Source organism: Cervus canadensis, chromosome 20, assembly GCF_019320065.1.
Source record: "Cervus canadensis isolate Bull #8, Minnesota chromosome 20, ASM1932006v1, whole genome shotgun sequence".
Classification (NCBI taxonomy): domain Eukaryota; kingdom Metazoa; phylum Chordata; class Mammalia; order Artiodactyla; family Cervidae; genus Cervus; species Cervus canadensis.
Genome location: NC_057405.1, coordinates 40,254,396 through 40,269,990, shown reverse-complemented (window position 1 = coordinate 40,269,990; position 15,595 = coordinate 40,254,396). Strand labels below are relative to the sequence as shown.

The 15,595-nt window shown below is 36.3% G+C and overlaps 1 protein-coding gene and 1 long non-coding RNA gene across 13 annotated transcripts in view; one reads left to right on the top strand and one right to left on the bottom strand.

The window, feature by feature from the left end:
- LOC122422595 (triadin-like) overlaps positions 1–15,595 on the bottom strand; it is a 196,773-nt gene that overhangs the window by 10,118 nt on the left and 171,060 nt on the right. Inside the window, exon 9 of the mRNA XM_043439032.1 lies at positions 12,481–12,588. Within this exon, the coding sequence (XP_043294967.1) occupies positions 12,481–12,588 (108 nt within the window). The remainder of the gene's footprint in view (positions 1–12,480; positions 12,589–15,595) is intronic.
- The window catches only part of LOC122422597, a 50,713-nt gene that overhangs the window by 7,934 nt on the left and 27,184 nt on the right, over positions 1–15,595 (top strand). For 9 of the 12 annotated variants that reach the window (XR_006263904.1, XR_006263897.1, XR_006263901.1 and 6 more), the window contains exon 2: positions 5,356–5,461. This is a non-coding gene — a long non-coding RNA (uncharacterized LOC122422597). Of the gene's footprint in view, positions 1–3,481; positions 3,631–5,355; positions 5,462–15,595 lie in introns of all 12 variants that reach the window. The other 3 variants (XR_006263895.1, XR_006263902.1, XR_006263903.1) reach the window with 2 other exon arrangements.

The window sequence follows — 15,595 nt, the reverse complement described above, 5'->3', positions numbered from 1 at the left end:
CATGAAAGTTATGAAAGATCTCTGAGCCAAAAAGCTGGCCTTCATCAACAGAAAGCCCCTTACTCATCCCTGATTCTTGGTTGTCACCTCTTGATTTTTTTAATTTTTTATTCTGGGGATCTCCAGAATATTGCTACTGGACTGTCAAATCAGATGACATTCCTTGCTATACTGTCGGATGTATAGGGGAAGAAAAACATAACTTCTTTATCTTATGGGTAAAGTTAATGATATTCATAAAAAGCACTTTTAATTAATAATGGGAAATCAAGACTATTATAATAAGATAGAAAAGTTTTAACTCTGGAGATGCAAGTTTCTTTAGAATATTTAATGTCTACTAAAAGACAAACCTAAGGAGCATGTTAAAAAGCAGAGACATCACTTTGCCTACAAAGGTCCATATAGTCAACACTATGGTTTTTCCAGTAGCCATGTATGGATGTGAGAGTTGGACCATATAGAAGGCTGAGTGCCCAAGAATTGATGTTTTCAAACTGGTGCTGGAGAAGACTCTTGAGAATCCCTTGGACAGCAAGGAATTCAAACTAGTCAATTCTAAAGGAAATAGACTCTGAATACTTACCGGAAGGACTGATGCTAAAGCTGAAGCTCCAATACTTTGGCCACCTAATGGTGAAGAGCTGACTCATTGGAAAAGACCCTGATACTGGGAAAGACAGAGCAGGAAGAGAAGTGGGGTGGCAGAGGACAAAATGGTTGGATAGCATCATCCACTCAATGGACATGGGTTTGAGCAAATTTCAGGAGACAGTGAATGACAGGGAAGCCTGGCAAGCTGCAGTCCATGGGGCTGCAAAGAGTCGGGCAACTGAGAGATTGAACAACAACAAAAAATGCAGATTTGTATTTCATGAAAGTGATAGTGAAATCGCTCAGTCCTGTCCGACTCTTTGCGACTCCATGCACTATAGCCTGCCAGACTCTTCCGTTCCAACCCAGGGACTGAATCCGGGTCTCCTGCATTTCAGACAGTCTCCTTACCATCTGAGCCACTAGGCCATTATACTTCATATATGGGATATGTCATTACATTTCCTTTCTCTTGACACTCTTCCACCTATTTGTTTTTTGTGTTTCTTTTTTTCCCCCTTAATTTAGTCAATTGTTAAACTGAATTGTACTTGTTCCAGCATATTAACTCCACATAACTGTGTTCCCTCATGCCTGGCCCTGTACAGCGCTGCAATGAAAAGAAGTGGCAGTTTAAAATTCAAGGAAGAGTTGAATACGCATTTAAACCTTTCCTGAGGTCTCTCAAAATTGCTAATGTTGTATGACCTAAAGCAAAACGTTCTAAAGGTTCTCTCCTTATTGGACTCCCCAACCCTCTCTCATCATAGCAGCTCTCCCAAAAACCTTCTCTCTCTGGAAGTGGAAGTGTTAGTCGCTCAGTCGTGTTTGACTCTTTGGGACCCCATGGACTGCAGCCCGCCAGGCTTCTCTGTCTACGGGATTTCCCAGGCAAGGATACTGGAGTGGGTTGCCATTTTCTTCTCTAGGGGATCTTCCCAACTCAGGGATCGAACTCAGGCCTCCTGCATTCAGGGCAGACTCCTTACCATCTGAACCACCAGGGAAGCCTCTCTTTCTGGAAAGCAAACTAAAAACTTACTCCAGCCCATGCTGACTCTCTTCTTGAGCTCTTTTCTCACTGTCCAAATCTTATGTTTTCTTCTGGGGACTATCCCTTGTTCAAACATGAATTAATTTAATTATTTGAGCTTCTTCCAAATTTTTTTTCCGCTCAACCAGCATATCCTGAGTCCTAAGTATAATAAAAACACTCAGGAGCTGACCAGGCATATCCAGAATATTCCTTTGGCATTAGGTGGTGGGGAAAAGCAATGAATACTTATATTAATATTTGTGTCCTCATCACACATGTATGTAAGAATAATTTTAAAATTTTTTTACAAATAATTAAAAGGTGAAAGTTGAATTCAGTCTGTAATTCAGTGACTAGTGTACCAAAGTTGATTTCTTCGTCTTGGTAGGTGAATCGTGGTTATGTAAAATGAAAACATTAGAGGAAAAATATATTAGAAATCTATGTATTATCTTTACAATTGTTCTGTTAACCTAAAATCATCTGAAAATAGAGTTCAAAAACAACAAAATGTTGGAAAAACATTAAGACTGAAATAGATGATTCATTTTCCCCTCAGAAGTAGGGAGTAGCCCTACTTCTAATAAATGTGTAGGGAGGAAAATGAATGAAATAAAAGCCTCAAGCATGATAAAATTGTGGAGATAAAACAGAATTTTGAGATTATTATGTTGAAAAGAAAACTTTTTAGATGAGGAAGCTGAGTCATCTCAGAGAGTTTAAGAAACTAATATGAACTAGTGGATCTTTAGTTCAGACTTCTGATTGCTATACCCTCATTTATGGGTAGGGTATAGCAGTAGGTCACCATGATCTTCTAATCAACAAATCTAAAGGACCCTGGCCAATTTTTGTCATATCCATCTCTCTGGGGCTCTTGGCTTTGTTGTACCCTTTCCTTTCTCATTATTGTTTTCATATTTGGCTTTCTAGTCTGTCTTCTGCTGATGTTTTTGATGGTTAATTTTATGTGATGACATTTGGTATGGTTCATTTTGACTAGACCATAGTAACAGTGATTTGGTCAAAACCATTCTAGTTGTTGCTCTAAGGTATTTTCTAGATGTGATTCATATTTAAATCAGTAGACTTTGAGTGAAGTAGATTGCCAACCAGTTGAAGGCATTAAGAGAAAAGACTTACATTTTCTAAGGAAGAAGGAATTCTGCCTCTAGTTTGCCTTTGGACTTGAGAAAATAATATTAACTCTTCCCGGGCATGCTTGATGGACTTCAGACTTACTAGCACCCCAAATCACATGAGCACATGAATCAATTCATTAGAATAACTGTCTATTTCTCCCCTCTCCCTGCCCCCCTGGGTGTGTGTGTGTGTAGGGGGGCAGTTGTGTGTCTGCACATATATTGTATTGGCTCTATTTCTCTGGAGAACTCCAAGACAATGTTATTCCCACATTTTCCTTCTTGGATACCCTAAACCTCACTCAAACTCATGACTGGCCTGCCATTTAGTTACATTCAAAACTAAAATTTGTATGACACAGGATATTTTTAAGATCTCCTGTTCCTTGGGAGCTCAGTAAGTATTACTGGGAACAGTAATGCTTCTCCGATCACAAATTGTGAGCGTCACTGAGGTTAAAAATAATTAAACAGTTTTCTAATAAGAATTTCATAGTTTTTTTTTAATATAATTGTATCAGTTAAGACTGTCCAAAAAGGAAATACAACATATTATGCAGACCCAATGTATTACACTACGAATTCTTTTTCACCAAGAATAACCTAGAACTAGAATTCCCCACTACATGCTTCAGGAAATGCTATGCTCAGATTAAGTTTCTGACTTCAGTGTCTGTAGCTCTCTCATTTGTGAACTCCTGATTCCTAGCTTCAGCTGTCTGCTAGAGATGACCACTTATGTGAATCCCACTTAACATGCTGCTCAACACATGGCAGAATCTTCATTTTCTCTCCAGGCCCAATATCCACCCTCACCTTCACGGATTAACCAAGGATTAATACAACCTCTGGATTCAGGTTAGTTTGGTCAATAGGAAAAATATCAAGAGATAATAGAGCAGGGGAAAAAAAAGAGATAGTTGGATATTTATTCTCCAACTACCTCCCTGAGAATATTATATACATAATTTTACAAATTGTTGATGATATGTTTTTCTACTAAAGGACATAGTTCTGGCTGGGCATATCTCTCTTAGAGTTACCGTGTTTGGGGATTTGTAAACCTCTCCATTTTGGTGACTCCTCAGGCCTAGGACTGATAAAGCCATCCTGAGTTGGTCAAGCTTGGGGTGCTTCACCATAACTCTGCTCAAACCTTTATAAACACTATATTCATTAAACACTCTTAATCATCCATTTTGAATGTTCGAGGGACCCTGATGCACTAAGCAAGTCTGAAACTGAACTCATTATCGTCTCCCCAAACCAGTTCTTATTCTTAAGTGCCATTCATTTACCCAGGTCAGATAAGACTTTAGCAATTATGCTCAGCCCTACCTTTTAATTGCTAGCTCTCGATAATGGAATAGACTGATCCTGGGCATGAGACATTTGAATTCCAATTCCAATTATACCATTGTTATGATGGTGTTATCTTAGGCAATTTACTTGATTCCTCTGATCGTCTCTTGAAATGATATAAATCATATTCACTGCTTGAAATTATTTTGAGGGCTAAATGTGATTGTTCATAACAAAAGTAGCATGATTTTTCCTTATAAACAGTAGCCTCCTAAGTTTTTCTTACCTCTACACCTCCAAGCTCTACCCTTCATCATTCACCTTTACTATCACTGACTCATCACCTTACTTATCGCTGACTCAGTGATCGAAAATGAAAATCTAATTGTACTACTCCTCTGCTCCGTTGTTTTAAAAGGCTAATATGCTTCTCATGTTTGGAAACTAGGAATACGGGGAAAAGGCTTAAATACCAGTATTTGCATGTGACATGCATTGTATGCTTTGACCTCTCGGGTAATTTTTTTCATCTTTAGATGAAAACTTGGAATCATTTCAGTAATTGGAGTTTTGCTTTTGAGAGGCCTTACAATGGAACTAGGACCCACTGTTCTGACGGAACTCTGGATATCACATCTGTTTGGTCCTTACACAATTTAAACTTGGACAAATTTATTCTAGTTAAGCCATAAGTGTCAACATGTAAACTTGTTTTGATTAAAGAATTTTTCTATCAAAAAAAAAAAAAAAGGCTCATGCAGTCTATGAGGAGGGGTAAATGATTCAGTTTTGTGTACAAAATTCTTTAGGATATGACCAGAGTCCTATATTAAGAAATTTTATAGAGTTTCACAATTGTTCACTAATGACATTAATGTGATTACCATATTAACCTCTACAGATATCAATAAAAATTTACCATGAAAATTAATTATTTACTATATGTACAAATTTGCTGATTAAAAAAATGATAACAGTAACTAATAGCTCAGTACCTAATTGTGCTAAGTTGCTATGTACATTATTTCAGGCAGTCCTCATAGCAACTTTCTAAGTAAAAGAGGCCCTAAAAGTAGTATGGTTTACCTATGTTATCAAAATTTACAATTGGAGGTCAATTCCATTAAAAACTGCACAAAGATATGAGTTAAGTTCACCTCAAAACAAAGGAAAATATTGTATTGCCCAAAAGTTCAACAAGATTTACTGTGTCATAGAGTTAATGGAATGAGAACCTGAGCCAAATTTCTATTTTATTATTTTATGCTTTTTGCTTCTCAGGATATATCTCAATGAAGAGCAAAGATGATAAAGTTCCTACTTTAATAGAACTGTAAATAAAATGTTACTAGCTCCTGTAGAACATTGTCCTCGAATGCATCCTACGGTAAGAAATTATCTCATAATAAGTTTCTTATATTGCTCCTTTCTCCTCTATACAAATACTACCAACTTACTCTTTATGGCCCAATGCAAGTCTTGTAATTTGACCACATAGCCTTGCCTCAATCATATCTCATCTTCCTCTTAACTTTCACAGCCTTTATGACCTGTACAACTCACTTTTGAACTTCAGAAAATAATGCTTCATAGTATTATCCATTTCATGGGGACATGCCTGGTTGCCCCGTTTGCGTTTGACATCTGTATCCAGACCATGGTCACAACCTAACACATCTACAAGAGCTATTTAAACACTGGGCCAAGCCATAGAGTCTTCACTCTGTTCTTAATTCAGCTTACTACCAATCCACCAGCCTGAAAAAAATAAGCTTGAGATCTCTGGGTGTGAAAGCAGAAAATTATCTCTGAGATTATGTAAGTTCAGTCTCCACAGTTGACAGAAGAAATGGAGGCTCTAAAAAGTCAATCCATTTGTCAAAGATAAAATAACTGATTAGTGTCAAAGCTGCAATTGGAAGTTGGGACTTTAATCTTCTCTCGACAGTCCTCTTGCCCACTTTTGTGTAACTTCATTTATAATATTCACAACTGTAGAACTAAGTACCAGTCATATCTTTATTCAAGAAGAAGATAGGGTATATAGTAGTAGTTCACCTTACTTTATTTGGTTCTATTACTGCAAATTATGTTTGTAACGGAATATTAAAAGTAATTTAAGTATAAGATATATATCCAATAAAAGATCACCTAACATCTTCTTTCCACATCTTTGCCAGAGTAGATGCAGTGTGGCCATTTTACATTAAATGTCCAGTAATCAATCACATGTGGACGAAAGTCTTTAATTCTTCAGGGATCACTGAGAACATAAAACATGACTTTTGGTAGTGGTGGAGGGGGTTGTGTTGAATAGGAGGAGAGAAAAAAATTTCCAGCAATGTTGATTAAACAATCAGTTCAGTTCAGTCACTCAGTCGTGTTCGACTCTTTGCGACCCCATGGACTGCCACACGCCAGGCATCCCTGTCCATCGCCAACTCCTGTAGTTTATTCAAACTCATGTCCATTGAGTTGGTGATACCATCCAACCGTCTCATCCTCTGTCGTCCCCTTCTCCTCCAGGCTTTAATCTTTCCCAGCATCAGGGTCTTTTCAAACGAGTCAGCTCTTCACATCAGGTGGCCAAAGTATTGGAGTTTCAGCTTTAGCATCAGTCCTTCTAATGAATAGTCAGGACTAATTTCTTTTAGGGTGGACTGGTTGGATCTCCTTGAAGTCCAAGGGACTCTCAAGAGTCTTCTCCAACACCACAGTTCAAAAGCATCAATTCTTCAGCGCTCAGCTTTCTTTATAGTCCAACTCTCGCATCCATACATGACTACTAGAAAAACCATAGCTTTGACTAGACCGACCTTTTTTGGCAAAGTAATGTCTCTGCTTTTTAATATGCTGTCTAGGTTGGTGAGAACTTTTCTTCCAAACAGCAACTGTCTTTTTATTTCATGGCTGCAGTCACCAGCTGCAGTGATTTTGGAGCCCAAAAATATAGTCTGTCACTGCTTCCCAGTGGAAACAGTGATTAAAGAATAACAGGATCATATCCAGCAATTGTACTAATACAAAGATTTAATGAAGCAGATTTTTTGGATGCTTGGAAGTGGATGGAAAATGTTGCCTGAAGCTCTTTTGTTTCGTCACGGAGGACTCTCTCCTAGAGCAGTCAGACTAATCTCTCCTAAGAAAAACAGCTCTGACAAACATGATAAACAGGCTGTCATGTTAAGGGTTAAAACCACCTGTGATGTTAATATAATAAGGAACCATTTGTTGAAGCAGGCGAGCTACTCACATAGACCTGTCCCACTTGTGGAATGTATGGGTAACTACAGTGGCTTGAACTTGCAAGTCTTTCAGCCCATGAGAGCTCACAATAGATAGAAAAACTAATTCATTGCAAAATTTAACACTGTTTGAAAGATCATAAGAATTAATACTATATTGAACGTGGTTCTCTATTTAAGTTAGTTCCAGGTAAGTTATGTCCATAATTAAATGTGAATTGACAACAATGACCAAAATGATTGCATGAAATCATCATTATACAAGATCTTTTCAATGATGCTATAGTCAATTTCCCTGGACAAAGGCCAACTGTATTCTAAAACATATAGTGTTAAGGACTTTCCTGGTAGTTCAGAAGGTAAAGAATCTGCCTGCAATGCAGGAGACCTTGGTTTGATCTCTGGTTCAGGAAAATCCCCTGGAGAACAGAATGGTGACCCACTCAAATATTCTTGCCTGGAGAATCCCATGGTAGTAGGAGTCAAAGCAAACAACTGATTTAATATACAGTTAGTTTTTACTTCTGAAGATTCAAAGCACAATAATTTCATTATGGTGTACAAAGTGTGTGGTTTGGGGAGAGGAGTGAAATTATAGGAAGACCAGAGACACCTTCAGGCCTTAGAGAAGTAACCCAAGATAAGAGTTCATAGATACTTCACAGAATGAGAAGCAAGTGTTGCGAGAAGCTTATTGCTTTAAGCACTATTAAAGCACAGGGGAAGCGTTTAAGAGCTTCATAGATGTGCAGAATGCTTTCGCCCATAACAAGGTCTGTTTTTTAAAATTTATTTTTAGATGATTTTTTTTTTTAGATTTTGACTGATAAAACCCTAAATTGTTTCCAATCTCCTGTGAGCAAACTTAATAATCTAGTCTATATATAACCCCTCCTCTTTTAAACATTAAAATGAAAAATATGTTTAAGCTCCTACATTTTGACCTGTTTTAACTGTATTCCTCAAATCGAAGAGCATATGTTAGTGCCACATATAAGTTCCTTTTTACATAATAGCATTTTTTTGCAACTTGGTCCTAAGGAAGTTCCAGACTAAAATAGTGCATCAAGGACTGTGCATAATCAGCCTCACTAAAAACAGCTTGATTAATACTAAATATGTCCTAGCTCCTAATCAATTATGTTAATGAAGTCCCAGGCAGCACATCTGCAAGCGCTGACAAAGCCCATGATCTCAGTGTTGCCTGATAATGTGGGCTCCTTGGGAAGCTGCTCAGTGCCAGCATGCTCGGGGCAAAGACTGTGCCTTCTGCAGACAAAAAGTGGATACTACTAACAAAAGCCTTGTAATCCTGCAATACTGCTAGATTATTCACTTAAACTGTATTGGGCTCCAGGATAAAATGTCAAATAATATTTCTCTTTAAATATAACAGCAGAACCTAAGTGTCCCACTTAACAAATGACACGTTCCTTTCCAAGGGACAGATTGATAGGCAAAACATTTGCTACATGACGGTGTATGAGCCTTTTCCAGGAGCTAAGGTGGAGTCAAACATTTGAATAATCTGCCTATCAGAATTTGCCTTAGAATGGGGAATTGGAGTCCCCAGATTTATGTCCATTTCACAACAACAGTAGAATTAGAATCTGATGAAACGTAAAAGTGACAGTATTATTTACAGGCTATCTCTTGCTCTGTGAACATTTGGACAGTAAGATGGTTACTTGTCTGTTTTTTGTCTAATTATCTCAAGTCACATAAGCTATTATAGTCCAAATGTCAGAAGAAATATAACTCTGATCTCCCTCCCTTCTTGCTTTTGGACTATAAATTTCTTCTAAGTCAGTTACTTACTAGCTAGGTAAATTGATATACATCAATAACCAATAATGAGTGTTTTTTTTGTTGTTTTATTACCTTCAGCATAAACTCAGTTATATTTGAGTTCAGTTAAGAAAAATTTTTGAAAATATTTAATCCTATCAGTTATAAGCATGTATAGAAGATGATGCAAGTTAGGGATTTATGGTGTTGGGAAGTCATACAGGATAGAAATGAAAAAGGGAAAATCATTGATTACTAAAAAAGAAATACTTAAACAACTTATTAAACTAAACAAATTATATGAGGTAAACACTCAAGTTGCTTTACATTAACTAAACTTAAAGATTATCAAGTGCTATGGACTGAAATGAGTCCTTCCAAAGCTCATATGTTGAAGCCCTAACCCTCCATATGACTGGATTGGAGACAGGGCCTTTAGCAGGTAATGAAACTTAAATGAGATCGCAAGAGTGGAGTCCTGATCCAACAGAAGTTTCTTTGCTAAGAAGAGGAAGAGACACCAGCGTGTGCTCTCTGCCATGTCACAACATAGCAAGAAGGAGACCACATACAAGCCAGGAAACAGGCTGTCACTAGAATCCAGTCGCAGGTACCCTGACCTGAGACTCCCAGTTTCCAGAACTGTGAGAAAATACATTTCTGTTGTTTAAGCCATTCAGTCTGCAGTGTTTTGCTATGGCAGCCCTTGCAGACTAAGACACTAAGGCTGATAGGGAATTTAAGAAATTATCATATCAAGAAGAAGCTGTCTTCACATAATTGTCTCACATGCAAAGGAAGTCTAGACCCAAGTGAGTGGTGGGAGAAGGAGGTGTGAAAGTCAAGGGAGGCAGTGAGACCATCACCCTATCAAAATGATCACATTTAAAAATCAATAAATCAAAGACTACGTGGGCCAAATAAATGTCTTTAGCTTAGATGGATGGGAGACAAAAGTTTCAAACCTTGGACTCTACCTGGACCGTTCTCTAAATAGTCAAGAAGTGTTGCTTATTTGGACTCAAAAGTAAAGTCTTTCATGAACTTTTCATTAAATCATGGTCTCTAATAACTAAACAAATTCTTTTCTTCAGATTGGTACTGATACAGTACTGACTTACAGATTGTATGGAATTTTTATTTGAAATTTGCAACTGCTAATTCATTCAATTTGTAGCTGACCAACTCAAAATATCTTGCATATAATATATAATAAGGTTGTTATAATTTACAAGTATAATGTAACCTTTCCCTCAATCCCAATGGCATTTCTCTTGTTCTCTTGCCTTTCTACAATGCTTAGGTATGTGGCTTGAAACCTTTTGCTTTTTTCCCACACAACTAGCAATTAAAATTTTTCCATGTGTGCCATTCCAGTTATTCTGAAGGACATTTGCCCAGTAGTAGGTCATTTAGGTGATTACTACTAAGTTGAAAGCATTTTTAGGAATATTCAATTGCTCTTTACCTGCCTCCTAAATCAGGTAGGACTTTACTACTCAGATGAGGTACTGAACCAGAAGCAGCAGCAATATTTGGGAGTTTGGTGAAAATGCAGAATCTCAGGCCTTATCCGTGACCTACCAAATCAGAATTTTCATTGTCAAAGATCCCCAGGTGATCTCTGTGTACATTTAAATACTGATACACATTGCTAGGGTACTCTTGATTGACATCAGAAGATGATAAATGTCTATCACAGAACTACCTGAAATCTGAAGCACAAAATGTTACGCTTTCATGTTACTAAAGCTGATGTCTCAGAAAACATTGAGATATAATTCTCAAACTCCAAAGTCTGCATAGTAATGTGACAGAAAAATTCCTGGGTATAGATCTAGAAAGTCAGGGCTAGAATCCAAGTCCTGCTGTTTACTAATTTAAAAAAAAAAAAAACTTCAAGTCTAAATTTGTTAATCATTGATAATAATATCTACAGGGTTTTAAGACATCGAATGAGAAATGCGTATACCTATAGCCAACATAAAAATATTCTAAATAAATGTGAGTTGAATACAGCATAGTCACAGGCATAATTTGGTCAGAATCTTGCCAGAAAAGTACATAGAACATGCTAGTATTTCAATCTAAACTTAGGAAAACTTCACCTGCTCAGCTACTCAAATCCTTCCCTGGCTACTGACTATAACATAAATAAATGTATTCACTGAAATATAAATGTATAGCCAAATGACTTCTGGATCTGTGGTCAATTAGACAATGTATTGCTCACCAAGGCATTCGTATTTTATTAAAAAATAAAAATAAATTTAAAAACTATTTGAAGCAGGCTACCAACTTTATATGTTTGGTGTAAAACAGTTGCTTGGATTTGTAGTAATTTTTACACATAAACATAAGCTAAAAGCTCTTAAAATTTAATGTATGTAAGACTCAACTGAGGAGTTTGTTAAAAATACAAATTTTCCTCTCTGAATTGCCAGAGAATCTGATTCACTAGATCGAAGATGTGGTAGGAATATGTATTTTTTAATGAGCTTTACACTTGATCTTGATGCTGGTGATCTACAAACTATTCTTTGTGGATAGTTGTAGAAAGCCAATAAAATGAAGTTAAAGAAACTCCTAATTTCATCACTATCAAATACAATAATAAAATTTTTGCAATTGTTACAGTTTTATTCTACCTTTACAACACCTGTCTGTGGTAGTATTACTATTATGAGTATCAGTATTTTACTAATAAAAAGTCTGAAAGTTTAGGTATCACATTTAAGGTCATCCAGGGAGAAAAGGGCAGAACCAGAGTCTGGACCCAGATCTGTGTGACTGTAGGACACAGGCTGTTAATCATATGTTATTTCCTAAGGCACAAAGTTACTGCCATCTTTCTAAGTAACAAGAGGTTATCAATAGGGCCTGGGTCATCTTTGTAGGAGGGGCTTGGAGGATGCATGAGATGAGCTGAAAATATCCAACATTTTCTCCTAATTATTGGAAATTTATTTGGGATTAGATTTAGGGGACAGAATATAAATAAGATATAGAGGCGAGAATAGGTTAACATGAGTGAATAATTCCTGATAATGAGCATATAAAGTTTTCTTGAGTTTCCTACTCAAGAATTACAAGGTATTATCTGTCCCTTTGACCCTATACTTCCTGGCTTGATTTCCAGAGTATGAAGCTGGTCGTCCTTCTGGAAGCTGATGGCCACCAATGTATAATCTTAGGAAGAAATTTTTAGTGTTCTAAATAGGAGTAAATTGTACTTTTAGGAAGAGTAAACTGTAGCTTAGACATACTAAAACTATGAGAAAAGGTGGATTTTGTTGCTGCAACAACTATTTTGCTTTGTTTCTCTACATTCTATCTACAATAGAGATGATTTTTGGAAAAATAAAATACTTGCCTTCAAGAGTAGGTGATGCCAGAGTGGGACCTTCAAGAGTAGGTGATGCCAGAGTGGGTCTGGAAGCTTGTTCTGTTGGTAATGGAGGTGGCATGGCTGGACTCTGTCCTGTGCACGCAATGCAGGAATAGGTATTGAAAAAAAAGTATTAATAAATTTAATATACACAAATAAAATAGCTAGATCTGTCCCCAACATGTATAATTCATAATCCAAAGTATAAATTCATATTATTATGCAATAAGACACTTGATATTAGGTGAGATCTTTAAGTAGATACATACAAAGATTCAGTTATCTTCAGAGTCATTTCTGAATATATTTCTTTTCTTAGATACATATACAATGTCAAATATATCTACTGGACTTTATTAATGGAAAAACCTACATGTAATCAAATAAAGCAATTTATTTTCAATATGCACTTCAAATTATGGAAACTGAAATCACAGAAGCTAAGAGGAACCCTAATACATAGAAAAATCACCATTTTCTTCTTTTAACTAAAAATTCTCAAGTGATTTAATAAGGCAATAAAGGAAAATTAAAATTCATAGGCCTTTTGATATTGAACAGGTACATTTTCTCCTGCCAAAATAAATGACCCGCAGTTAAGTAAATAATGGGCCAAAGGGAAAATATATTCAGTTTTATAGAAACTTAAAAGCCTCCCTCACCTCTGGGCTTATTATGAACCATAAAATCTCACAATTGTTCTGAGTACTTCCTTATCCCAAGTGATTTCTTTAATTAAACAAAACCATCCGGGCCATGAACTGTAAACATTAACTAACATATGATCCCATATGAAATGCTTGCAAAATCTTTTATCATTCATTTTCATTTCATAAACTCCTGCTATGTGTGTCTTTTAAATCTAAGAATCAACATGGGCATATATATGCACTTTCTAAAATCTCACTGACAGCTAGATATCATTGAATGCTAGCAGACCTGCCTGCTTACTGGAAGTCTTCCTTTTTTAGAATTTGTCAAAATTAGTTTGCTCTGGTGAATTGTGGATTAACAGCCAGAGCTGCATACAGAACACCTTCTGTGGGGGCAAGAAGGGAGGAACTCCAGGCCCTCAAGCTGAGTAGAAGAGGTTAGTTGCTACTCACTGAAGGATTTACTTTTAGCTGTTAGACCCATCCAGATGGATTATTGAGCATGCCCATATGCACAAAAGCAAAGCATATTTTCATGCAGGCCATGCCATATATCTAGAAAAGTATACATCCATATTAGTACTGATTATTTTCCTAATGAAAGCAAAGATGGAAACACAATGTAACATGAAATTTCATTTTAAAGTAAGCAAGGAAAAGCTAAGGATGGGTGGGCACATTAACAAAGGAGTTTGTACCACATTGATTTTTCCCTAGCTAATATTTATACAGTCCTTACTATATGTATGCCTAGAATGATCCCAAACAGTCTTGACGTATGAAGTCATTTAATCTTCATAAGATGCTTAGAATGCAGGTATAATTTTCATTTTGCAATTTAAACTGAAGTGAACAGGGATTCAGGGGCTCAGCTCCTAAGAAGTGGACTTGAGGTGCTGAAACTTCCCCTCAGACTACCTAAGGCAGGTAAAGACAGTCACGTGTAAAGGGCCATCACATGTAAGGATGAAGAGAGACAGAGGAGCGGAGCTTCCACCCTGACTTTCCACCATCTTTGCAAGCCAAAGGGATGCACACTAGGGAGGATTCTCTCCCAAATCGCTTGAGAGCTGTTCTTGAAAAAATGTTTCTAAAATAGGATAGTATTTTGTAGCTTTTAAAATCTACAGAGAATCTAGACTGAGGAAGGAGTCAATTAAATAACTAAAGCTTAAATACAAGTGACCATGAACATCCATAAATCAATTATTTCTAAATAATAAGGCTTTCAAAAATATCTTCAAGGGATCCTGCTTGTTCAAACTAAACTGATTTCTCTGCTGTCAAATACTTCCTTGAACAGCAGTAACGTATGATTATAGTTTGATCAGCCATTTAGGAATTTATTTTTGAATGTATTCAATTCTTTCCACAGAGAATAGTTTATAATTTAGACTACAAAATCTTCTTATATTTTCCTGGAGGAACTCTGAAGTCATTATTTTATTTTTTAACTCAGTGAGCACTTATTATATCTCAGCACAGAAAAATCATTAATTTCCAACTCTGCCTGTAAGAAGTTCCCAATATCATGGCTAAAACAGATTTACAGACAGATTATTATAACATAGTGTGATGATAGGAAATAATATAAAAAGAGGAGATGTCACAGAAAGATTCTTGCATTTAGAAGCCTGAAAAGAGTTTCCCAAGTAAAGAATGGAGAAGAGGGAGGGATAGCACACAGCGATTATCTAGTGAGAAAAAAAAAAAAAGCCTGGATGCCAAGATACATAGAACTATTAAAACAATCAGCAGGTACTTCTGCAACATAAAGTACAAAGTGCAGTTTATATCAGAAATTCTCTACAACTGTAATAAACAATATCATAATCTAAAATGGACAACCACATGATGGTGAGGCAGTGGACTCAGCAGGGAAGTAGCACTAAGAGAAAAAGAAAAAAAAATCACAGTTTTGTTTTTCTTTTTTTTGCCTCTAGAGTGACAGAGCTAGGTAGCTCTGGCAGGGGAATTATTAGCTCAGGGCAAGTTTTTGTTTTGTTAAGGGTCACCAAAACAAATCAGGCATGTCATACTTGAGAATGACACCCGACTCTTTGGTACTGACTTACAGAAAAGGCCTTTTTTATGTTCAAATAATGTCAGAAAATGCTATTGAAATTAGAGATTATTTTTTCTATATAAATATAATAATTTATGGATATATTAATAGTATAACTTTATAATAATATAATTTTATAATGAAAGCAAGCTGTTTATTATAAAGACTACATGGTTGGAATCAAATAAATATGAGAGTTTCAGCTCCACTGTCTATAATCTGTGTGAATTTGAAAATGTCATGAAGTATCCAAGCTTCATGGCCTTTATAAATGGGGAGAGTTTTTGTCAGCTGTTGTGAAGATTAAGAAATGAAACATCTAACACATGGTAAAAACTCAAAATATTCTTTCTCCTGCAATGTATTTACAATTTATATCCCA